Below are 24,383 nucleotides of genomic sequence, written 5' to 3' on the forward strand. Positions count from 1 at the left end.
AAATGCAGAATCCTCTTGAGCGCACATGGCGCTCTTATCGCTGTCTACCGGACGGGTTCCCGCGCGACGACTATATTGGGGGCTGAAAGATTGGGGGCCACAACAGCCGCATCTGCAAGCCTTTGGCGTTGCACAGCGTGGGCGAAGCAAGGCCAAAGTTGAGAACTGCCAGCGACAAACGGACGACAACCAGTACTAAGTTGTAATAATAGAAGCGCAAAAAGTACTTCAACGACTTACCATGCGCCTATCGTGAAGCATGCGTTCGGAGAACTACATCAGCCCACCCCTCTTCATCCTTGGTAGGCTGGATTTTCCCAAACTGGAGGCTGAGTCTCACGCTAGACTCACGAGTGTAGCGATCGGTAGTCCTATTGTTAGCTAGATAGGCTGTTGAATGCAAGCGAAGTATCGAGGCGTTTCTAGTCCAGTAGTATCCAAGCGGTTGTACGCCACGAACAACAAGTATGGGGGGCCGGAACGCTCATTCGCCTAAGATGCAGCTGCGGGAGGGTAGAAGCGCAAGGCTCGGAACTTGCAGTATGTCGCAAAATGCAGCTGACTTCGACCATGCAGTTGTGGAAGCTCTTCGAGGGCGGAGATAAGCTTAGGCCGATGTCAACGTTGTTGTAGTTGTTGCTGTTGTAAGCGTCGCGGAGTGAGTACCCACATAACCGGCCGCGGTTGCCAAACTGTCAGCTCTTACCTTTGCGGGCACCCACCAATCCTCGGAGTTGTAGGAGGCATGTTGATGCTCCTGTGCTACTCATGCGACGCATCCGTCGTCGCAAAAACAGGGGGATGGTTACTCTGACGATGATGCCCGCGCGCGAGAGCGACTGCCGATTAGCCTCAGGTGTTCCCCACCTAACACTAGATGACAAATGACTGTGGAGAAGGCACGAAGGGCGTCATGTCAACCAGTCTCAGAGCTTCATATTTATCGCGTCTATCTCAATCTTGCTGTTAACTATCAATCATCGAGACCAAAACATCATGTCGTCGTCAAACGTGGTTCTGTACGATCTGCCTAGCAGGAGTGGTTCCTCATGGTCATTGAACCCGTGGAAGAGTGAGTTCATCCACACTACAAATGCTATCTTGATCCTTCTGACAGGCGCGCAGCTCGCATGGTACTGAATTACAAGAAGATCGACTACACGACCGAATGGGTAGAATATCCTGACCTGGCCCCCAAGTTCAAAGCCCTCGGCATCCCACCCACCCCCAAGGACGCGCCAGGCTATTTCGCAGAGTACACCAGTCCCGCTATCAAGCATGCGAACGGCACCTATCAGATGGATTCTTGGCCCATTGCCTATGAGCTTGAGAAGCAACATCCAACTCCGTCTTTGCATCTCGACGACCCCATCGTTGTGCAGGTCAGGGACCATATTGCCAAGATAGCTGGCCCATTGAGACCACTACTCATTCCTCAGGTACCAGTTGTGCTGCTGAACAAGCCGAGTGCGGATTACTTCAATGAGACTAGAGAGAAGATGTTCGGGAAGCCGCTCGAACAAGTCGAACAGGACGCCAATGCGGACGATTGTTGGGAGGCGGCTAAGGCACCGGCGAAGGAGGCGGGCGATCTACTGAGGAAGAACGGTGGACCTTACTTCCTGGGTCAGACTGGTAAGTGACAATGCGCTGGCTGAATCATGTCGGCTTCATACATTCTAACCTGTGAGCAGTCTCGTATGCCGACTTCATCCTTGTGTCGATGCTACACTTCGTCAAGTGCATAAGCGAGGACAAGTTCAAGAAGCTTCTGGCTCTTGACGACGCCTTCCCTAAGGTTTACGAGGCGTGTAAACAATGGCTGGAGAAGGACGACTAGTACGTTTTCAGCAAGCGCCAGTGCCTAAACCGATCGATCGACTGTTCCTTCTCTCGTGCGCTCGGATTATGTATCCATAGCTTTTGAAAATTTTATAAACATGAGGTTTTGCTGCACTGCATGCCATGCGCCACACTACCCCTCTCTTGCGCCCGCCAGACTGCTTGACCAATCTGACTGTGCAGCATTAGCGCGGCCACACTTCCTGCCTTGCGCCCGATGGGCAGTGTTGCCTAGCAGCTGATAAGTTCAGCTTTGAAGTCATAATGCCGCCAGATCATACACGCACAACGATAACGTCGCACCTCAATTCATACTTTCTAAAATCTTGACAAGAGTTGTTCGGCGCGTTTATTGGAACATCATCATCGCCGGTCGGACGACGCTCGAGGTCGTTGCACTAATTCCAGGCGTGCCTTCCATACCCAACATGAGCGCGACAACTCCATCACCAAGGGCTGACACTGTGCATGAAACCTCGCGCAGTTCCGATGACGGATTTGAAATTGTTGAGCACGACCTCGATGTTCTGAGCGTCCCCGGATCCCAAGACGGCACGCCCGTACCGACCACAGCGGTGACAGAGGAAACAGAGCGCAACGGAGGAAAGAACGAATCCAGGGAAAGCCGACCTTGGTTATGGGATTACGATGAGTTCCACGATGCGATCAAAGTCGGAGACTTAAATGGTGTGAAGAAGATGTTGGACGACGGTGCAAATGTCGAACATGGAACAGACGAGGGAGAATCACCATTAATCCTCGCCATTTGGAAGCAAGACATCGCCATCATAACTCTCTTGCTAGAAAGAGGCGTGGATGTGACCCGCCCGTTCGATGGGTTTCCTCCCAGCCACTATGCCGTCATGCAGAAAGAGCGAGCACCCCAGATCATCCAGCTTCTCCTCGACCATGGCGCCAGCTTGGAAGCGGTTGGGACAGAGGATATTAACGCGTTACATTTCGCTGCATCGAACGGCATGATACATGGGGCTGATTTTCTCATCGGCAAGGGAGCAGAGGTCAGTAAGACCTGCACGGATGAGAGGACGCCTTTGATACTGGCTGCAAGGCATGGACATATGGCAATTGTCAAATTACTTCTCGCCAAAGGAGCAGATTTGCACGAAAGAAGTGAGAATGGTTGCACCGTCCTGATGTGGGCGGCGGAGTACGGACAGCATGAAGTCGTTCGTTACTTGTTGGAGGCAGGCGCGAGGGTGGACGACCGTAGTGTAGAGGGTCTCAGTAAGTTGATGTAGCCTTCACGACTTGTTGAACAGCAACTGATATCAGCAGCCGCCCTATCACTCGCCAGTATGAATGGCCGATTGGAAGCCGTACAGCTACTGGTTGCTAGCGGTGCAGACATCAATGCACTTAGTGAGGATCCAGAGTCCTTCACACCGGCAATGTTTGCTGCAATACAAGGACATGCAGAAGTACTACAGGTCCTGATATCACACGGAGCAGATTACAAACCAGAATTGAAAGTCGATTGGGCTGATGGCGACACGATCCTCGATATGACCTTGACGAAAGGCCATCTCGCTACTGCCAAGATCCTGTTAAAAGCCATTGGTGGACCCGACTACCCAAAGGATAGCGTCGCACTCCAAATGGCCACTGCGCAATCCAAGGTAGAACTAATACCAGTGATGAAGGCCGTTTCTATCATGTACCAAGAAATCGATCCCCATTCCACCGACGGGGAGAACCTGGGTTGGGTCGAATGGGTCTTAGATCAAGGCGGAGAGCTCGTCAGAGCAAAAGCCATGTGCAACATGCTATATGCTGCATTAGCTGCTAGGGATGTCGGTATAACTGCAGAGCTACTCAGACTCGGAGCCGATCCAAATATCTTCGGGTTCATGGGTTACACACCACTCCACGTCGCAGTCAGCGGGCTGGCGTGCAACCTGGAACTCGTCGAAGTACTTCTCAAATTTGGTGCTGATCCGGCCAAGCTCTCGCAAAATCCCACCATAGAAAAGAGGGTCACGCCACTACATCGTGCCATCTTGGGATTCGAAAACGACCGTCCAGACAAAATGCCTGTCGTCGATCTTTTGCTCGCAAGTGGGCGATGTAAGGTCATGAAAGGACCGGACGCTCAGTCTTCTGCCTTTCTAAGTGTAGTAAGCGCGTTCGATGGTGGGAGTGCCGACGTTGCCAAAAGCCTAGCGTTCCGGATGCTGGATTCCATTTCTGATGTGAACGACGACAAGGCTGACGATGGGTCTACTCCGATGGACGTTGCCGTCCAATACAATCAAAAAGAGCTCATTGACGCACTAAGACGGAAAGGCGCAGACATGAACGCGAAGAACAACGACGGCATGTCACCTCTTCTTCTGGCGTGCGGCATGAAAGCGGAGCTGGTAAACTTTCTGGTGACACGCTGCGCAGACGTGTCTGCTGTCAACAAGAAGAGGCAAGGAGCTTTGCATATCGCTGCTGCGTGTGGGAAAGCCAATGTGCTCAGATTTCTCCTTGATCTGGATCTAGCTGAAGAGGAGCCACTTAACATCAACTCCGTGGACGATGCAGGTCACACCCCTTTGATCGCTGCCATAGTGGAGGGTCATGAAGGTGCAGCTCTTTTCTTACTGAGACGAGGTGCCTCTGTCCGACAACGTACGACCGAAAAAGGACGACTTGCCTTGCATTACGCAGCCCAGGCCAGTATGAACCGTATTGTGGAATTCCTGTTAAGGGTTTCCTGCAACGACATCATCAACGTGGAAGATCATGGGGGATACACACCCCTAGCACTCGCGTGCATGGCAGATACTCCCACCGTCGTTCCCACCTTGCTCTCCTACGGCGCAGACCCAAACGTCATCTGCCAAAACACCGGCGACCGTCCCCTCCACATCGCGCTCAAACGACCTCTACACATGGATCGCGTTGCAGACAGGGAAAGTAGTCCATCACTGGACCTGCTCAAGCATGCAGACACCGATATCACAGCTCGCGATGGCAGTGGCCGCAAACCACTGCATCTCGCATCTGAGTTTCACAATCTAGAGGCTACTAGACTCCTCTTATCCAAAGGCGTCTCACCACACTCTGAAGATAACAAGGCACGGACGCCACTATGTCTTTGTTCAAACCCTTACATCGCGCAAGCGCTTATCGACCACGGCGCGGACGTAAACCACGCAGATGAAAATGGATGGACGCCGTTGCATTACGCTGTGTCGAGGTGCTGGGTAAAGGCTTTTGCGGTGCTGAGACAGGCAGGCGCTGATATGGATATGAGGACCCGAGATGATGGGCTTAGTGTCAATGAGAGGTTGGACAAGTTTGGTTCCTGGCAAGACTGGGTGAATAAGGAAAGGGAAATGGTGTGCGATGATGCACACATGGAGAAGATGAGGGAATTTGACTTGAGGACCGAGATGGGGATGAAAGTAGATAGGTATTGAGGTGACTACTGACGGCGTAAGTGCTTTGCTTTGCTTACTTGCTTTAATGATCATGTCACTGATTGTAATGCTCATCCATTTCTACTCTGATGCAATTTCGATGTTGCGCCCTAGTAAGTGAGACATCAAGTCTACGTCTCGGATTCCACGGGTTTTTCGATCGCACATGTCGACGAGTCATGAACAGTAGCGCGCACGACTCGCCCAATCCAGCCACGCGCAACCTCTTCACTCACGACGTCATCACATCGACATCCAGTCCAGAACATCAACAACAAAACCTAAATGATAGATAAACATTTTCACCCGGCACGTCATTCGCCCGTCCGCCAGCGCATTCCTCCCATCACAAATACACCACGCGTAGTCCATCCGCAGCATTCCGAGCGAATTAGGTAAAACGCCAGATCTCCTTCGCGTGAGTGTGCGCGCGATCTGAGTGCCCTGGCGCCGATCTCAACGATGCGGTCGCGTCATGGACTTTTCGATAGCCTCGCGCACAAATGCCATCACCAGTCCAGATCTTGTGTCAAGCTAAGCTTTTCGAGCCTCTTTTCCTTGGCAGTTGTGACTGCAAGGGGTGTTTTCGGAGGCCGTGGGTGCCCTTTGCGGCGCCTGGCGGACGGATAAGCTTCCTTAGGGTTTCTTAGATCGAGCTGGTGGGCGTGATGGGGACGATGATGTCACGGGTGTGTAGTGGACTTAAGCATTCGATGCCAGGGCTTCAATGGGAGTAGTTGTGTCTTTTTCTATTCCAAGCCTACCTGCTCTGCTCTGTCCAACACATTTCTCGTGACTGAGCATCATGTTTGATCTCATCCGCGACTCGGCCTTTGGCCATATCGTCCGCCTTGTGACGCGCAACAAGTACTTACAATATCCTGAAGAGAAGGATCCGGAGATCTGGAAGAAGTATGTCAGCCACGAGAAGTCTGGGTATGCGGCCTACCATGGCTCTACGCAGGCGCCGGAAAACAAGGACGAGATCGATGAGCTCGCTCAGACGCATGGTGTGAGGAACCGAGAGGGACGCGATTCGGAGACTTCGTCGCGTACTGTGGGCAATGGTGTCAACGAGGCCAGTGGCTTGAGAGTCGATCCTGAGAAGGGCAAGGACCTTCACGTTATTGATTGGTATGGTCCGGATGATGCTCAGGTATGTTTGCTCCATGTTAATATCTTTGGATTGTACTGACGGCTCTGTAGAACCCAAAGAATTGGTCGCGAGGAAAGAGGTACTTCGTCACCTTTGAGATTTGCTTCCTCACCTTCTCGGTATACATCGGTTCAGCTATCTACACGCCTGGTCTCATGGGCGTGATGGCAGAGTTTGGCGTTGCTCAGGTCCCCGCGACCTTGGGACTGACGCTGTACGTTGCTGGATACGGTCTTGGTCCTCTCCTTTGGTCACCCATGAGCGAGATTCCGCAGATTGGCCGTCTCTGGGTTTACATTATCACCCTTCGTAAGTGCAGCCATTCGCTCACATCGACATGACATGCTAACCGACAACAACAGTCATCTTCGTCCTTCTCCAGATCCCTACCGCTCTCTCCGTCAACTTCGGCATGCTACTCGCTTTCCGATTCCTAACTGGATTCTTCGGTTCGCCCGCACTCGCAACAGGAGGAGCCTCCATCGCCGACATGTACCGTCCCAAGAAACAAGTGTACGGTCTTGCAGTCTGGGGAATTGGAGCTGTCTGCGGTCCCGTTCTCGGTCCTCTTGTGGGTGGCTTTGCCGTCATGGCCGAAGGTTGGAGGTGGACCATGTGGGAGATCATGTGGCTCTCGGGCTTCTGCTGGGTCTTCCTCTTCTTCCTCCTCCCGGAGACAAGCGCGCCCAATATCTTGCACCGCAGGACGCGCAGGCTCAAGAAGCTGACTGGCGACGACCGTCTTACTTGCGAGCCGGATATCATGTCTGCTGAGATGTCAGGCAAGGACGTAAGTAATCCTTCTTCACGATATCCAATCACTGCTAACACCACCTCAGGTTCTCAACATGAGTCTTCTCAAACCCATCACCCTCATGTTCAAGGAACCCATTGTATTCCTGTTGAACTTGTACATCGCACTCATCTACGGTCTACTCTACATCTGGTTCGAGTCGTTCCCTCTTGTGTTCTCAGGACTTTACGGTTTCAACCTCGGCCTTGAGGGTGTTGCGTTCCTGGGTATCCTCGTTGGTACATTTATCGCCGTCATTGTGCTCTTCGCGTGGAACTACTACTACCTGGAGAAGCAGTTCGACGATGATGGCAACATCGCGCCAGAGAAGCGTCTGATTCCTGCCATGGTTGGCTGCTTCTTTGTGCCCATCTGTCTCTTCTGGTTCGGATGGACTTCGCGGTCGGATGTGCACTGGATTGTGCCCATTATCGGATCTGGATGCTTCGGTATCGCTGCCTTCACGCTCTTCCAGGCCGTCCTACCCTACCTGTCGGATGCCTACCCCGACTCTGTGGCTAGTGTACTGGCAGGTAACGACTTGATGAGGTCGTCATTCGGTGCAGGATTCCCCTTGTTCGCCAATGCCATGTATCAGAAGTTGGGCATAAACTGGGCGAGCAGTTTGTTGGGATTTCTGGGTATTGCCTTTATCCCGATTCCATTTGTGCTTTACAAGTGGGGCAAGCAGATCAGACAGAAGAGCAAGCTGGCCAGGAAGGATATCTAGGGGTGTGCAGTGAAATAGTCCTATAGGATGGATGATAATATTATTTGTTCAGACAACTTCGATGGAGATTGGTGATTTCCCAGATGTGTGGAACGCGTGGTTGACGTCATCATCGTACGCGCCGTAGTGATGCATATTTCTTTTGTGAGCAATGTCCATTGGCATGGGTGCGCCTGCGAAGGCGTGTGCTGCTCCGACGTAAGCAAATACGCATTGCTTTGTCGAGCAGTTTGGTGAAACAGCAGACGTTGACGCTGCGTCATACTCGACGCGATGCAGGTGGCCGATCCCAACGGCTATACATAATGCCGTGGTCATGTCGCGGAGTCTAGACACGTGCTAGGAGAACGCGGTAATGGAAACATCGTGAGTTTAAAATGGCGAGGGCCGAATGGACCCTGATGGCCGAAGCTGGAAGCATCGATCTCCCGGGAGTGACAGCCGATTCGGGTCTGCAGCGAGATTGGTGGTGAGGTCGCTGGGGTAGCCTCGAGGATGTGGATGAGGGAAGGATGGCGCTAGGGGGGCTAGCGCGGAGCTTGTGGCGACTGGAGGCTGTATGGCAGTTCCAAGATTGCTGCTGTCTTGGATGGCAAAGAGCTGGGAGGCTAAGAGTTGAGAGGCTAGGGAGTTTGCGAGCCGGGTGGAAGGCGCGGAAGCTGCCCAGGAACCAGTGAAGGTGCTACCAGGCAGTGTTGGGTAGTGCAGTGAGTATTAGGAGTGCAGTGAATGTCACCAATCCAGCTGTTCTTCTCATCTCACCACCTGTCTGTGCTGCACCGCCACAACATCCCGCGAACCTGTTTCGGCGCTGATCCTTACCCACAACGGCAAAGGCGGCCGTCGTCGTCAACATGAGCGGGCATGGCAGCGTGCGTTTTTCGAGAGCCGCTCCCCACAACGTCCTGCTGAACAACATGGCCATGGCGGACGCGACCAAGCCCGTCGTAGTCAATGCGCCCGAACGCCCGGGCTTGACGAGCAGCGCCTCGGGGTCGTCTGGCGACTCGATGGACGAGACGACGTCGCCCGGCGAGCCCACGACGACCACCAGCAGCCGCGACCAAGTGGCGCCTCTGCGCGAGCCCCAGTACTCGTGGAACAGCAACGCCAGCTCCTCGCGCTCTCGCGGGCCTGCCATCATGACGGACCTGCCGCCCCAGACGCCCAACGGGGGCAGCGCGCCCACGTCGACCACCAGAGCCGCCCGCCCAACACCTGGCCGCACCATCAGCAGCGCATACGCACCCGCCCGCCGCCCCCAGCAGTTCTCGCTGAACTCGTCCGCCCACCGCCCGCGCAACAACTCGGCCACGCGCAGCCGCCGCAACCCCAACGCCGAGTACCGCGCCCAGGAAAAGGCCTACGTCCAGCGCATCCGCCAGGAGGACCAGCAGGACGACTTCTTCGACCCGGCCCTGCGCACCCCGAGCCTGGGCTACAGCACCGACTCCGAGACGGACGACGAGTCGCCCTCGACCGCCGAGTATGTCGAGAACGACCCCTACGACCAGGAGACGCTGCTCTACTATGGCAACGACGACATGCAGCCCTCGATCGAGGAGCTCAAGATCCCCGCCAACCGCGAGCGCCTCGAGTGGCACAGCATGCTCGCCAGCGTCCTCACGGGTGATGTCGTCAAGCAGGAGAAGAAGCGCCTCATCGGTAGCACCGAGCAGCAGGGCGACAGCACCATGAAGGCCGAGATCTGGATGGGCATCCGCGCCAAGGTCTGCGGCCGCTCGCTGCAGGCCCAGCGCCGCATCGTCGACGACACCCGCAGCAAGATCCGCGCCAACCTCGAGAGCATCATCTCGTTCGAAGTCGGCGGCGAGGCTGAGGCGGGCCAGACAGCCGCCCAGCAGGTCGAGGACATTGTCAAGAAGATCGAAAAGGTCGAGAGCGTCTACCCCACGCGCCAGGCCCTCGAGGCTGCCTATCCCCGCGCCGCCTCGCAGCCCTACAAGGACGCCTGCGACGCCGTCATCGCCTGGCACAACACCATCGCCCTCATCAACACCGAAATGTCCATCCTTAAGAAATGGGTCGGCAACGAGGAGCTCGACTTCACCAAGCCCCGCCCGCGCTCGTCCCAGGACCACCATCTCACCGACGACTCTTCGTTTATTGACCGGATACTCAAGGAGGATGGCCTCAAGTCCCTGCAGGGCGACACCAACCTGCTGGCCCCGCTCGAGAAGGTCATCCAGAAGGCCAAGGCCACCCTCATCGCCAACGCCGAAGGCTTTGCCGAGAGACATCTTCCGCCCTACATCGAAGAGCTGCTGACTCTCATCAACTTCCCCTCGCGTCTCCTCCAGGAGATCATCCGCGTCCGCCTCTCGTACGCCAAGAAGATCAAGGACCCGTCACAACAGGGCGTCATGATGGCCGAGCAGATGATTGCGCAGTTCCAGATCCTGCTTGCCATGGCTGGCCAGGTCAAGGAGAGCTACATGGTCATCTCCCGGCCGGAGCCTGGCTGGGATCTGCCTCCGTGCATTGAGGAGAACTTCGACACAGTCGTGCTAGACGCCCTCAAGTTCTACTTCAAAATGCTGAACTGGAAGTTGGCCGCCAACAAGAATACCTTCAAGGAGGCCGAAATCCTCGAACAGGAGTGGGACTTCTGCAACAAGCTCGGCCGACAACTCCAGGGCGGCGACGTCGAGACTGCGGAACAGTTCAGTGTGCTTACATCCAAGTCGCTGACTCGTCTCAGCGCTCACTTTGAGCGAGAGCTGCAGCGTCGGCCGGACGAGCTCACGGGTTCTGAGATGGAAAAGCGGTACAAGCAGATCCTAGATTCCGTCCGCGTCCGACAGCGTAAGCTGTTCCGTTTCTCCAGGATTCTCACGCAGCGCTTCGAGAACTGCACCGAGTTCAACATCAACAACATCGACCTAGACGAGGAGCAGCTCCAGGAACTGTACGAAGCTCTCGTCGCCACTGGTCATTTCCTCGTCGAGACCACTGGAGGAAACAACACTGGCATATACATTGTTGCATCACCGACGGCACTCGACCGACCGAACGACATCCAGTCGCTTCTTACAACCTGCTACCACGCAGAAGAAGCCCCAGAAGACCCTTCCAACCCGTATGTCTTGATAATCAGACCGGAGCAGCCCCTGTACTGGCCCGGCAAGAAGATGTCGGCCAACATCATCGAGCCCCATCTCGACCTCAAGCCTGGTCGGTTGAGGCTCGTCGCGGATGGCTCCCAACAACGCCTCGCAAACGCGAATCTATCATTCCTTTCGTCGATAGGCATGGAGCTCACCACCCTGATTGATCAGCGCGCCAATCTTCCCCGTGTCAACGCAGAACTGCAGAAGATCAAGAAGACGGCATACAAGCTGTCCAACACCATCATGGACAGTGTCGAGATTGTTCGCAGGCAAACAGTTGGTCTCGACTGCCAGGATCTCATCCAGACTTGTTTCGCTTTCGCGACAGAATTCGGTCAACGTTCCGTCCTCTACATGGACTACAACCGAAGAGCAATGAACAACATCAAGCTAACCAGGCTGGCACTCGACTGGGTCAGCTTCATCTGCGACGACTGCATTGCTTCGGATCGAAAGACGTTCCGATGGGCTGTGGTTGCTCTAGAGTTTGCCATGATGATGACCCGCGGTCAGAACATCCTTTCCATCAGCGACGAGGAATACTCACAGCTGCGACTGAAGGTAGCTGGCTGCATGTCCGTCCTTATCTCCCACTTCGACATCATGGGCGCGAGGTCGACCATCGCAGCTCAGGCCGAGCGACAACGCCTCAACGCTATTGCCGGAAAGAGCCTGCTCGACCCGAAGAACGCAAAGGATGACGACGAGTCTATTGAGATGACTCAACAACAGTGGATGCAGAGGCTCGAAGAAATCGACACCTTCCGCAAAGACAAGGAAGCCGAACGCCAAGCTCTTGGTAGGGTGCTGGAGGACTCTAATGAAGCCGACCGAGCGCTGACCTACCTCTCTTCGTCTGCGACAAACGTCACACTCCGATGGCAACAGGGCCAGTTTGTCGGCGGAGGTACATTTGGATCCGTCTACGCAGCTATGAACCTCGACTCCAACCACCTCATGGCCGTCAAAGAAATTCGTCTCCAAGATCCACAGCTCATTCCTACGATTGTCGCTCAGATCAGAGACGAGATGGGTGTTCTTCAAGTGCTCGATCATCCCAACATTGTGTCTTACTATGGTATCGAACCACATCGCGACAAGGTGTACATCTTCATGGAATACTGCTCTGGTGGTTCGCTTGCCGGACTGCTTGAACATGGACGTATCGAAGACGAGACCGTCATAATGGTTTACGCGCTTCAGATGTTGGAGGGTCTCGCCTACCTACACGACGCCGGTGTTGTGCATCGCGACATTAAGCCCGAGAGTAAGTTTGCCTCTGATCCTATTATGATTCACCCTTGCTAACCAAACCCAGACATTCTGCTCGACCACAACGGAGTCATCAAGTTTGTCGACTTCGGCGCCGCCAAACTCATCGCTCGCCAAGGTCGAACCCTCGCCGCAGAACACAACGCCACACGCCAGGGCCGCCAACGTTCTATGACCGGAACACCGATGTACATGTCCCCTGAAGTCATTCGGGGTGGAAGCACAGGTCGCCACGGCGCTGTCGATATATGGTCACTGGGCTGCGTGATTCTGGAGATGGCTACGGGTCGCCGCCCTTGGGCTTCCATGGACAACGAATGGGCCATCATGTACCACATTGCCCAGGGTGACCCACCGCAACTACCATCCAAGGAGCAACTCAGCGACACTGGTATCGACTTCCTCAAGAAGTGTTTCGACCGCGATCCGAACAAGCGAGCCAGTGCGGTCGAGCTGCTCCAGCACGAATGGATCATGACGCTCCGCGCCCAGCTCAGTCTGGAACCAGCGACGCCCAGTGATAGCAACTCTAGCAGTGGAACACCACAAAGTAGTAGGCAAAACTCCACCTACAACTAATCCTTGACGCCCTCATCAGCATGTTTCGTCATGAATCTTGATGATGTTGGCTGATAGTGCATAGTGGCTCGCCGCCTTTCCATACACAGGGCCAGTCTCGATTCTGGTCAAAGCCTGCTACCCTCCCCAGATGCCGTCTCAGCAGGTTCCGGTGTTAGTCCCTTCACTATACCACCTGGCTCCTCGTTTACTGGAGCTTCACCTTTCCGACAATTCAACTTCTCTGAACCATAAGGAGTGCTTACCTACACTTTATCTTGCAACCCGAAATTCCGGGGACACGAAGATTGCAAACATTGTTATTTCCGCTTCTGCCTGTACTCCTCCACTTCCCGCTAGCGTCTCCTGGGAAGTATGGATAGGGCATTTACATGGGCTCATCTCCCATTTTTGTTTCTTTTGTCAGGCGCGTCTCCTTACGTATGACCGCTGTTGGTTGGGCATTCTGTTGTAGGTGTTTCTGCATTAGCGAGGGCGTTTCTCCGTATCATTATGGGTATGGGGCTTTACTTTTGGTTATCGTCCTTATACATGGTGCTTGCCTGGGTGGTTCGGGCGAGCAACACTTTCTCTTATTGTCTAATCGTCGAGATGATGAAGGCGATGCGGTATATACTAAGCAACGATTGCCCTGCGTGGCTTATACATCCTTTGAACACATGCATACATGCTGCTATTCCTTTTAAATGATATATGTCAAACTCATCACATCGTACCGTACGTAAGTTGAATAGCATATAATTATCACAACTGCGATCGATGCATAGATCTACTGTAAGCGGAGTACGTAAGTGAAAAACAAGAACACGTTCCACACTCGCCCTCCTCGTCATTCTCTTTCCCTCTAAACCATCCACTCCCTCAATACCTCATCCTCCACATCCCTAACCAAAACATGCACATGTTCCAAACTCCTCACACTCTGCAAATCCGTCGTATTCTTAAACCAAATAACCTTACTCCCCCCCTCTTCCTCCCCCGCCTTATCCCTAAACTCTCTCTTCACAAACTCCTCCACCATCGCCCTCCCCTCCTCACTCAACCCGCCCTTCCCATCCACCGGCAACCGCTGCTTCAACCACACAACAACATGCTTGATACCAGGCACAAACGCATACGCCCAGTCATTCCTCAGAATCTTGTAATCCGCTGCATCCGCAAAAGGCGTGTCGTTGACTACATCGAATCGCAACGCCCCGGTTTCATCTTCAACTGGTTCCCAGAGAAGGCGCTGGTCGAGTAGGTAGGTCATTACGCTGCCGTATCTCTGCTTTACGTGTGCGGTCCATGCGAGATATGCTTTTAGGGCGCTGGGCCAGCGTTTGAGCTCTTCGAGGTGGTTGGTCGAGATGAGGGTGTGCAGGTTCGACCAGGTGTGTGGTGTAAAGTCTGAGTCGGAGAGGGAGAGCTGCTGCCAATCTATGGCTGTGAGGGCGAATGGGGGGTTGTCGTGGGGAAAGGGTAAGGCGGTTGGGTCCGGGTTGGATTTCCATTGAGCTTGGAAGATGGAGGGGAGGGAGGATTCGTCGATGGTGAAGTTGCGTGACATTTTGTTCTTGGGTGGGTTTTGGAAATGTGTACTGCGGGAATATGTGGTATGCGAATGAGAGGTGAGAGAATATGAAAGTTGGGTAGCCGCGATGGTGATACTAGAGTGGCGGCCAAGTTGATTTTGAGGAGAGATAATTAGTAAACGAGATGAAGTGGTCCGGAAGGTAGATTGATTGACCATCTAGGTTATTGGGTGGTGGTATCCATGGATCAAATACCGGTGTAAGTCCGGGTTGGTAGGTGGGTGTGCCTGCATATTTCGGCGGAAGCGATTCCCGATTTGGACTGCTAAGACACATGGCAACACCTGGGCATGTAGTATACATCGATGCCGAGGAGACGTAATGAAGGGGGTAGCAAGATACTTGGAACACATGGAATGCATGAAGAAGGCCTTACATGGGTATCATCATACATGTTCGAATCAAATACATGCTACTCTACAACTTTTCAAGCAGAATCTTCGCTCCAGCGTTTCCTCTAGGAGCCGCGTCCGGCTTGTCGCCCTTCTTTTGCTTCTTGCCCTTGGCCTCGCCATTTTGCGCGCCTGGAGGGTTGGCAGCTGCCTCTAGCGCCTTCTTCTCCTTCTTCAGCGCTTTCAATACTTCGTCTTTCTTGGCAAAACCTTCAGCTTCGGTCATGGACACCACCACGAAGGAACCCTGACCAGTCGCCCAGTCGAGCAGGTTAGACTTGATCTGAGGCCAGAGCAAATCTGCAAAGCCGAGAGCAGGCTCTACGGGAACGACCTTCTTGGTGGTGGGGTCGAACTTGCCACCTTGGACCAGCATCTTCAACATGTTCTTGCCGTGGCTGGTAGCCTTGTTGTCGCCGGCGGAAGCAGGCAACGCAGAGTCCAAGATCGATTGTGAAAGACGGGCGACCTCTGTCAGTGCCTCTTTGCGCTTCGCCGGTTCGATCTCTGGAGCTCCAACGAGAACCTCGCCCATGAATTGTAGTCCAAATGTGAAGGAGGCAAAGTCAGCAGCGCGGGCGGTGACAGCTGTCAATAGCTGCGGCTCGATGCTCTTTGCAATTTCTTGCAGACGAATGTTTGGGTCCTTCTTTGATGTAGTCTGGCGAATAACATACAACTCGTTCAATCGATCGCGGGTGTTGTCGTCCAATAACCATTTCGCATCTGCGGCGAATGGGTATAGTAAGACTGTGCGTGCGCGAGCATCATTGACAAGGTTCAACACCTTCTCAGGGAGGGCATCGTTGCTGGGTAGAAGCTCGCTGAAGATGGACTTGGCGGAAAGCTTGGTGTCGTCGGTGACTGCCATGGCGGCAAGAAGGACGTGATGGGCGTGTTGGTCGAAAGCCATAGTCTCCATTGTGTCCTTGTACGGCCGCAGGAAGAGCTTGCGGTCCTTGGCTGTGCCGTATGCGAAGCAAAGCGACACCAATCGCGACCCTGATTTTGTGAACGCGAGGTTCTTCATGAGATCTACGTTGTCGGCTTCTTCGCCCTCCTTGGTCGTTGGGTCCGGCTTGAGGTGTTCGAGGAAATCGTTCGCTTGTTCGGTGCCGGGCTCGCATACGAGGAAGTATTGCAACATGGCGTCGTGCAGCATGGTGAAGCCAGTGAGCTTCTTCTGAATGAGCGAGTTGATCTGGTTCTCAAGGTAGCCCATAATAGGCTTCCTCTTCTCCGGGGATTCTTTCAAGATGGCCGATAGCTCTGCGCTATCGGTGCCTTCGGCAGAAAGACCCTTGATGGAGAACTCAGGACCATACCATTCCCGCAGAAGACGGTTCTTCTGCTCGGGAGTGGCTACGGCTCGGTATATATCGTCTACGATCCATGCGGCTTCGGGGTGGTTGATCATGCGCTTGACGTGGCTGTAGAACTCGGTGATGACGAGGTCGCGAATTTCAGGGTCGCTGCGATCGGTTAGACATGTTATGCCGTGCGTGGACATTGTACTCACCCCTTCTCCACCAACTTGGCGATCAAGAACTTGGAGTACTTGCCCTCAGCGAGGACCTTGAACTCGCCCTTCAGCTCTCTCGCAATCATTCGCCTCTGCTCCATTGTCGAGTATTTGATGGCTGTTTGAATGACACGCACAGAGTCGTGCTTGAAGACGAAGTCCTTGACTCTGCCAGTTATGATCTCGAACAACTCCTTGACGAGCCCTTTCCTCTCTTCCTTGTCAACATGCGACTTCAGCCTGAGCTTTTCCCATAGCTTCTTGGAGCGTTCGATGATGTCGGCGTTTGGCTTCGCGGCCTTTCGTTCTCTGGCAAGGGCTTTTTGCTTTGCGTGCGCTTCTTTCGAATTGTTTACTAGAGGGACGGTTAGCTAAACCACCAGGCAAGGTACATGGCTCTATCTTACCATTCAACCCCGCTAACTTGGACTCTACACCCTCGCCCTCGGCTTTGTCTGAGGCGCCGTTGTCGTCCTTGCGCTTTTGTGTCTTGCCGTTGGACTTTGCGGGTTGTTCGTCGCTGCTGTCGGCGTCGCTCATGTCGACATCGGCACCGTCGGCCGCCGAGAAGCCGTAGAAGCCATTGTCCTTCTCGCTCGTATCCGACTCTTCAAAGTCGTCGGAGCTCTCTTCCTTGGTCTTCTTCGCCTTCTTGACCGGCTTAACGTCGCGCTTCTTCTCGCTCTTGGTGGTAGGCTTGTCGACCTTGACCTTTTTGCTCTTGTCCTTGGCGTCGGGCGCACTTGCGCCGGTCGATTTGCGTTTGATACCGGCCATTTTGGGAAAGTCGTTGTCGTGTCGCAGTCTTCAAGCTCGAAGTCGCAAAAGTTCGCGACTTCCCGAACTTTTTCTGACAAGCGGGCCGGGGTTCTCTTCTAGCGTAGCCTAATCGAGACTAGTACATCGGCGAGCCATGTGCTCCACACGCGCGGTTCACCAACTCTCCGAACGTCGATATCAGAATCCTACACTTGGAACTTGATGTTAGTCGAGACAAGGTGCTATGCTTACCCTTGTGATAGACCGCTATATTCGCAGTCGCCTGGCTTCTATAAGTTTGAGCCGAGCTATTAGTAAAGAACAACTATCCGGGCCTCTAGACAAACGACTGAAGGATTGGTAACTCAATTGAAGCCACAATGGCTATTATTGAAGTGCTGGTTTGAGGTTTCGGCATATCCGCAGGCTTCGTCCTCTTCTTTCTGTCGACCACTTCTGTGCCTTTGCTTCTCACTACACCTGGGCACCTACAAACTCTTGAGCTGTTGTGCACCTTCAGTCTTACTTGCTTATAAGAAGATGATAGCGGGAACTACAAGGACAATAGGGACTTCTGATAGTCGAGTAGTGATCTATAGTACGCGCCTGTACATACATAATAGCTGCCCTGTGCTTAGACCTAGGTCTTGTACAAAGGAAGACACGTTAGATGCTGTATTGTATATAAGACAGTTGTTATAGCTCTGGTATAATCTTGTTAATACGCAATAATTGAAGCAGGTTTAGACGCTTGCATTACTTAGGATCTTGCCTGTGTTAACGAGTATTGTGCAGAATTACCTTGAGCGAGCTATTAGGTTTTGAACGTAAATAATACATTATACAGACAAAGAACGTCTCTCGAACAAGGCTTCGAAAGGATTTGTGTTATGTGCGACACGTTACAGCAAAAAACAAGGGGTTGACTAAGGGATGCCCCAAAGTGACCCAAAACAGCGAAAAAAAATATCCTGGAGTATCTGACAATGCCAGACGAATGCTGAACAGAGTGGGACTCGAACCCACGCCACTTTCGTGACCAGGATGTCTTAGAAATTGCTCTCTTAGACTTAACGTTAAGAAACCTTAACCTGGCGCCATAACCAGCTCTGTATGGGATGTTAGAATGGATGCGTTGAAGATGGAGGTGTTTAGACTAACCGGCCATCTGTCCTTCTCTAGGAATTGATGAAGATCCGAGCAGATCGTGCGTTTATATCCCCAGCTCTTTGTTGGTTGTGGGAAAATTCACTTGAGCGATGCGGGGCAGTTGGGTAATATGGACCACACCAACGCTGACCTTGGACAAAATGCAGCCTAACCACAAAGGAAGAACACCAAAGCAGTCAAGATCGGCGTTGCTACCAAGTCACATCGTTCCGGGAAGAAAACAAACAAAGCATTGATACTCTGAGGTATATATGGGCGTACCCCCGTAAGACCAGAAATTGATTAAACTCTGAGGCAATTTGAATCCCAGGCTGTTTAAATCTGAAATCTGTTGGATCGTTCTCTGGATACTGTTTGTCGCTTTGCGACATTGACAGGCCGATGCATGCTTCCAGAAAGGCTTCTCACAACCTGCGGAACAGTGGCAAGCCATACCCCAACTCTATTGAAACGCACACTACATTTCACACTCCAAAATTCAAGAAGAAGGGCGAGTACGATTTCACTGTTACACCTCACACAAGGAACAACCCGGGCACTGGACAGGTGCCCTGCTGTCTACATCGGTGCAAGGCACGAAAGTCAACCAACCCCCAAAACAACGTAGACATTTAGATCTGTTTTCTTGAACAGCCGCTCAATATCACCTCAGATCGAGTGGCTGCAAGTAGTGCCGCTGGCCAGTTGGCAAAGCAGGATGTTTTCGGGGCTTCTGTGAAATCTTGGCTTATGCATGTGCGCAAATGCGCATCTGCGCACCGTAATCGACGGTAAGAATTTCCTTCCCAATGCAGTATTTTCGGCATCGGTCCGTCATCTCTCGGCCGCATCTTACAATAAGCCCTTGAATCAATACGTTCGCTGTAATATTTTAGTGTGGTGCATGGGCGGGACGGCCATCGCATCTTCCCCCCGCGATACGCGTACTGCCTGCACATGTCAGCACGGATGCAGCAGCCACATTGCTGCGCCTCGCGTGACTTCACCGCCCAGCTCCACCACCAGCCTCCCCTGCACCAACCCAGCTAGCATGAGCTCCGTGAAGCATACATCCCCGCATTGAGATGGGCGCGCGCAAATGCAGCCATCGCTTGCGGTAGACCGCCATGACGTATTGGCCCATCTCGTCGCCCTCCGTCTTCGCGGCCACTAAACGTACGGATCCTGGGCGCACGAACACCTCGCACGATGGCGTCGAACACAAGCAATCGGACGGAGCGCATGAAGGGTCGAACCCCCAATCGCAGAATCAATTTGAACATGAGGCCTCTACCGGAAGTAAGAATGGGGTAGAAGAGAAGAATGGCGCGCACTCGCCGCAAGAAGGCGCGTCGGTTCAATCAGTAGAGGACGACATTCATGGCACCATCATCGCGATCAGAGTGACGAGGAGTGGTCACATGTTTGCGACTCTCACCAGAACCACCCTCACAATCTGGCAGACAAAGGCACGTGTCATTGCTAGCCCGGCGCTTCATGTGCTAATTCGTCACAGCCTACAGTAGTTCTTGCCTCTGTCCTCCGTTCAGAGCAATCCGTTAGAACATACGGTCCTAATACAGACGTCCTACTCCGCCCCGACTCCCAAATCTTCGTCGTCCAGACCGCGCTCGGCTTCCTCATCACATACTCGCTCGCGACAGACCATTCATCCCGCATATACCAGGCTCAATTCACCAACACACACGGAGGTCACGCGAGGAAAAGCAGTGCAATCACAGGCTTCAAGATCCAGCGCCAGCACGATGTCAATGCAGGACCTGGAGAGGGCAATGGCCTGAAAGAGCTCAGTCTGCGGTTCCGGATGGTGATACGGGTGGATGCTGGGATAATTCGGGCCCTGGCTCTAGACGACGAGTTGGTCGTGGCCACCGAGAAGCCGGCAGCCGTGCAATGTATTCGTTGGGCGCCGGACAACGCTGGAAGCCAGACCAGCACCGAGCTTCTGACCAAGATGACATGGTTAGGGAGCAACGCATCAATGCGAGAAATGGTCCACGATCGACCCATGAACCTGTCGTGTTGGATCACAGGTAACGGTCGAGCCTATGCTGTTCAAAAGGCGGCTAAAAGAGATGCCGCTGTCTCTAGTATCTTCCGTGGCTACGGTTTCCACACACCCAAGACTGATGCCGATTATGGTGTCAAAGCTGCTATCAATGCGAGATTCTCTTTGCTTGCTGTTGGCTGTGCCAGTGGCGAGATCCATGTATACACGGCACGCGACTATACCGGCAACATCCCTCTATCGCATAAACTACGACCGAACGTCACTTCGCCCGGCAAATTGACTGTATTGACTTATTCGCCAGACGGGTACTGTCTCTTCGCCGGCTATGAACACGGTTGGGCCATGTGGAGTGTATACGGAAAGCCCGGGGCCACCAGCTTCACTGCAGAAAGGACGCTTTCCAAGACCAACAACGAAGGGTGGCTTCTCAGTGTCAAAGAGGCTTTCTGGATTGGAGGTGGCGCGGAGCTCTTGATGTTGGGCGACAACGACAATCGTCTCTTTGTTTTGGAGATGGCTCGCAGTGCAGTCACTGGCTGCTTCTCTTCGGCAAATGTGTCACGATCTTTGATGCAGACCAGTACCGGATTCATGATTTACCGCGGTTACGATCTGCCAGATCTTACGACAATCTCCGCCGACGTGTCACTCTGGCACCATGTTCAAATCCCATCGGCTTACCTTGTCGACCAATGGCCGATTAGAAGTGCAGTCATTTCGAATGACGGTCGATATGTGGCAATAGCAGGCAAGAGAGGGCTCGCCCACTACTCCGTTAACAGTGGACGGTGGAAAATGTTCGATGATCCCTTCATAGAAAACGAGTTCACTGTCCGAGGAGGTATGTGCTGGTTCCAGCATGTCTTGATTGCGGCTGTCGAATGCCGCGAGTCTCACGAAGTAGGTACATCCAGGCGCTCGGTTCGATTTATACTGACTCACTTGTCAAGGTCCGGGTATATTCACGCGAGGCGGCTCTTGACAACAGCCATGTCATGCATACGCAGAAGCTACCTGCGCCCATCGTACTGATAGCACCCTCCGGCGAAGATTCACTCCTGGTCTACACGTACGAGAATATATTGTACCACTACGTAATCAGTGTGTCCGACGCAAGTGTGAAGTTGGTGCAAGTGGGTCAAATCGCCCTGCATGGCATCATTCGGGCTCCTACACGAGTGCGAGCGCTTAGCTGGATATTACCGGAAGATCAAATACGTACGTTCTTTGATCCTACGGCACTGTAACCGCTGACACGTCTTAGATAACGGTGATCCAACACAGGACGTGGCGGTCGCGACTATCCTGTTCCTCGTAGATGGTAAACTTGTGCTCCTGCAGCCAACGACTACCGAGAGTGGCGAACTCAAATACGAGATGCGCATCATCGCGCAGAACGTGGAGACGTATGCTCTTATGCGCGATCACCCTGCGTTCGCATTGGACCGACATGCCGATTCGTTGCCGGCGAGCCCCTCTATGGAACTGACCATGGAGGGTGTACACGGCCACGATTTACGTGACTCATTGTGGTTCTTCGATGGTAACGACATGCGAGTTTGGATAGACATGCAAGACGTCCTTGCTTCCGCGTCACCAGAGATCGGCAGGGAACTGCCCACGCCTGTTCAAATCCCGGTCGACTTCTATCCTCTTTCGGCGTTGATTAACAAAGCAATCATATTCGGGGTGGAGTCAGAGTTGATTCAACGCAGGGATACGAGCTTCGCGTTCTTGCGCTTCGGAACCAGGGTAAGTCTCTGCGCTCTGCTCCCGCGTCATTGGTGGTACACTGATCTCATGCTGACACACATGCTAGACACACCTCTTTCTCCCCGCATTGCTGCGGTGTCACCTGGCGCAGTTCAATCACCCTGCAGCCTTGCATCTTAGCCACCATTACCAGCATTTGCTATATTTCCCCCATGCTTTGGAGATCTTACTGCATGAAGTCTTGGACGAAGAAGTGGATACGCAGCCACCACCCGAACAGGCGCTATTGCCGAGCGTGCTATCATTCCTGAGCTCCTTTCCCCGATATCTCGACATTGTTGTGCAATGTACCCGTAAAACTGAGGTCCGTTCATGGCGGACGTTATTCTCGAACCTGCCTCCACCGGAAGAACTATTCGAAGAATCGCTACAGAAAGGGAATCTTAAGACTGCAGGTGGCTATCTCCTTGTTCTTCACACTTTCGAAGAACTGCGACCGACAGGCGATCAAGTCGTGCGCTTACTTCAACGCGCCAAAGACGAACAGGATTGGGAGCTATGCAAAGAACTCGCGCGATTTCTTATGGCTCTTGATGAATCTGGCGCAACACTCCGAAGTACGTTGGAGCTTGTTGAGCTGAAGACACCATCAGCGGAACCAGTCCATGGCCAGTCGCATTTTACGTTCGAAACCGCACGGCTAAATGTACCGCTGCGGGGACGAAACAATGGGCTCAGAGCATTGAACGGCACAGGCAGTGATTTTGGGGCCGATGGTACTGGTATGATGGCGCGAGAGAGTGGTGACATTAGCCCCGGTGGGAGCGACGTAAGTGCTGGTAGCGATACACGTCCGTCACAAGCACCCGGTGATTATTTCGGCCTCGGGCTGAACAACATGCGTCAGTAGTAGTAATAACCAGATTATCCCATGGATTGTATCATTGATGCAGCTATGTACATCTTTGCAAGCGGTCCGTGTATTCAAACCCACGATACTCACAACGATGATGTATGGCGTCGCATCACGAGACTCGCTGTAATGGTTCGGCCGACGTCGCTACCTAGGTACCGCTGAACACACATTGACCACCACTCGAACAATTAAACAGCCACCTGGTGATGTTAGGCGATCTGGGTACTCGGGGTGCCGTGTGCTATCGATGGTCCCAAAATATGGGTCTGGCTTTGCTCTCTCCAATGAGCAGCAATGCAGGGTCGTATCGACCCCACAGGGCTGCTTATCCAACCTCACGGCAGGAAGAGGAGTATACCTCGCGATTGGTGAGCTCGACCAGTCTGCCCTCTTCTACCGCGTCTTGTACGGGATCCCGAGGCACGGCGCACCCACGTAGCTGGTCAACTGGTAAGCGAACGTTTAGATTGCGGTCGTATCTGTGTGCTCCGTCTAACGTAGTATCGCCTGATGTCTCGTGTCGTGTGTAGCGGAGAGGTACGTAGCTGAGCCAAGGGTTCCATGGGACGAAATGGCTTGGTAAAGACATCTACGTCCGCCGCTCGACCAAACTTTGTGTCTAGATAAGATAGCAGGGTTGGCATGCGCTCTGGGGATGCGGTGGCATCAACCGGGCGGTGAGACGCGCTGGGCCTCTACAGCGTCTCCAGGGCTTGGAGGTCAGCTTTCGCACGTGCGAAGCAACGTCCAATGAAGGGCCTGGTCTCCTCACGAGGCAATCGATGTGGGTGAAGTCCCTCACAGAGATTGTAGAAGGACTGAGAGGATACAGCCTCGTGATTCTGCTCACAGTGGCAACGCGCGCATTGCACCAAGCCCATTCCATCCAACATGGCAAACTGCTCCAAAGTTTTGACGGATCCCCGAAAGCCCTACTTACTCGTGCTGCGTCTAAGACGGGTCCCGCGCTAAAGCGAGCACCAGTGCAATGGGTCGGCGTTCAGGCAACCAACTATGCCTCCTCCCCGGCGCGCAGGCCTCTCGTTCACTCGTCGCAACAAGCATTAAGGACTCAGCCACGACTGCCTTCACCGTATACTCATCCCAGCACCAGCACGTTGCTGCGCATACTCAACACACGCTTTATGACGCACAATTGCCTGCTTTCCGCTTCATCTGTTGCACAAAGCTTTGTATGGCTGGAATTGCGCCCTTTCTGGAAATATTCACGGGCGGCAAGGCACACTGTCACCAGCCGCGTATATATACTTCTGGCCCCATTGCTTTCAGCCTTACCCGATACCGATCGATCCTTCGTCTTCTGTTGCTCAGATTCCATCTAAATCGTTAACATCTGCCATAGGAATGACACTACATTCCGATCACCGAATCGAA

The 24,383-nt window shown here is 53.3% G+C and overlaps 6 protein-coding genes across 6 annotated transcripts; 4 read left to right on the forward strand and 2 right to left on the reverse strand.

The window, feature by feature from the left end:
* Window positions 1-996: 996 nt before the first annotated feature.
* On the forward strand, window positions 997-5,270 carry J4E87_011006 (uncharacterized protein; the record flags this gene model as incomplete). Its single annotated transcript, XM_049382573.1, has 5 exons — window positions 997-1,072; window positions 1,126-1,635; window positions 1,695-1,839; window positions 2,327-3,087; window positions 3,139-5,270. 5 exons carry the CDS (start codon window positions 997-999, stop codon window positions 5,268-5,270), a joined length of 3,624 nt encoding a protein of 1,207 aa, XP_049227693.1.
* Window positions 5,271-6,075: 805 nt separating this feature from the next.
* J4E87_011007 (uncharacterized protein) lies at window positions 6,076-7,949 on the forward strand (the record flags this gene model as incomplete). Its single annotated transcript, XM_049382574.1, has 4 exons — window positions 6,076-6,426; window positions 6,477-6,735; window positions 6,789-7,216; window positions 7,266-7,949. 4 exons carry the CDS (start codon window positions 6,076-6,078, stop codon window positions 7,947-7,949), a joined length of 1,722 nt encoding a protein of 573 aa, XP_049227694.1.
* A 917-nt stretch (window positions 7,950-8,866) lies between these two features.
* J4E87_011008 (uncharacterized protein) lies at window positions 8,867-12,931 on the forward strand (the record flags this gene model as incomplete). Its single annotated transcript, XM_049382575.1, has 2 exons — window positions 8,867-12,347; window positions 12,399-12,931. 2 exons carry the CDS (start codon window positions 8,867-8,869, stop codon window positions 12,929-12,931), a joined length of 4,014 nt encoding a protein of 1,337 aa, XP_049227695.1.
* Window positions 12,932-13,775: 844 nt separating this feature from the next.
* On the reverse strand, window positions 13,776-14,480 carry J4E87_011009 (uncharacterized protein; the record flags this gene model as incomplete). The annotated part of the gene is made up of 1 exon (XM_049382576.1): window positions 13,776-14,480. One exon carries the CDS (start codon window positions 14,478-14,480, stop codon window positions 13,776-13,778), a length of 705 nt encoding a protein of 234 aa, XP_049227696.1.
* Window positions 14,481-14,922: 442 nt separating this feature from the next.
* On the reverse strand, window positions 14,923-17,196 carry J4E87_011010 (uncharacterized protein; the record flags this gene model as incomplete). Its single annotated transcript, XM_049382577.1, has 3 exons — window positions 14,923-16,369; window positions 16,417-16,774; window positions 16,827-17,196. 3 exons carry the CDS (start codon window positions 17,194-17,196, stop codon window positions 14,923-14,925), a joined length of 2,175 nt encoding a protein of 724 aa, XP_049227697.1.
* A 2,258-nt stretch (window positions 17,197-19,454) lies between these two features.
* J4E87_011011 (uncharacterized protein) lies at window positions 19,455-22,982 on the forward strand (the record flags this gene model as incomplete). Its single annotated transcript, XM_049382578.1, has 5 exons — window positions 19,455-19,730; window positions 19,844-21,259; window positions 21,310-21,577; window positions 21,624-22,111; window positions 22,179-22,982. 5 exons carry the CDS (start codon window positions 19,455-19,457, stop codon window positions 22,980-22,982), a joined length of 3,252 nt encoding a protein of 1,083 aa, XP_049227698.1.
* Window positions 22,983-24,383: the final 1,401 nt, after the last annotated feature.

Source organism: Alternaria ethzedia (assembly GCF_023757985.1).
Source record: "Alternaria ethzedia strain BMP 0044 chromosome Unknown scaffold_62, whole genome shotgun sequence".
NCBI lineage: Eukaryota > Fungi > Ascomycota > Dothideomycetes > Pleosporales > Pleosporaceae > Alternaria > Alternaria ethzedia.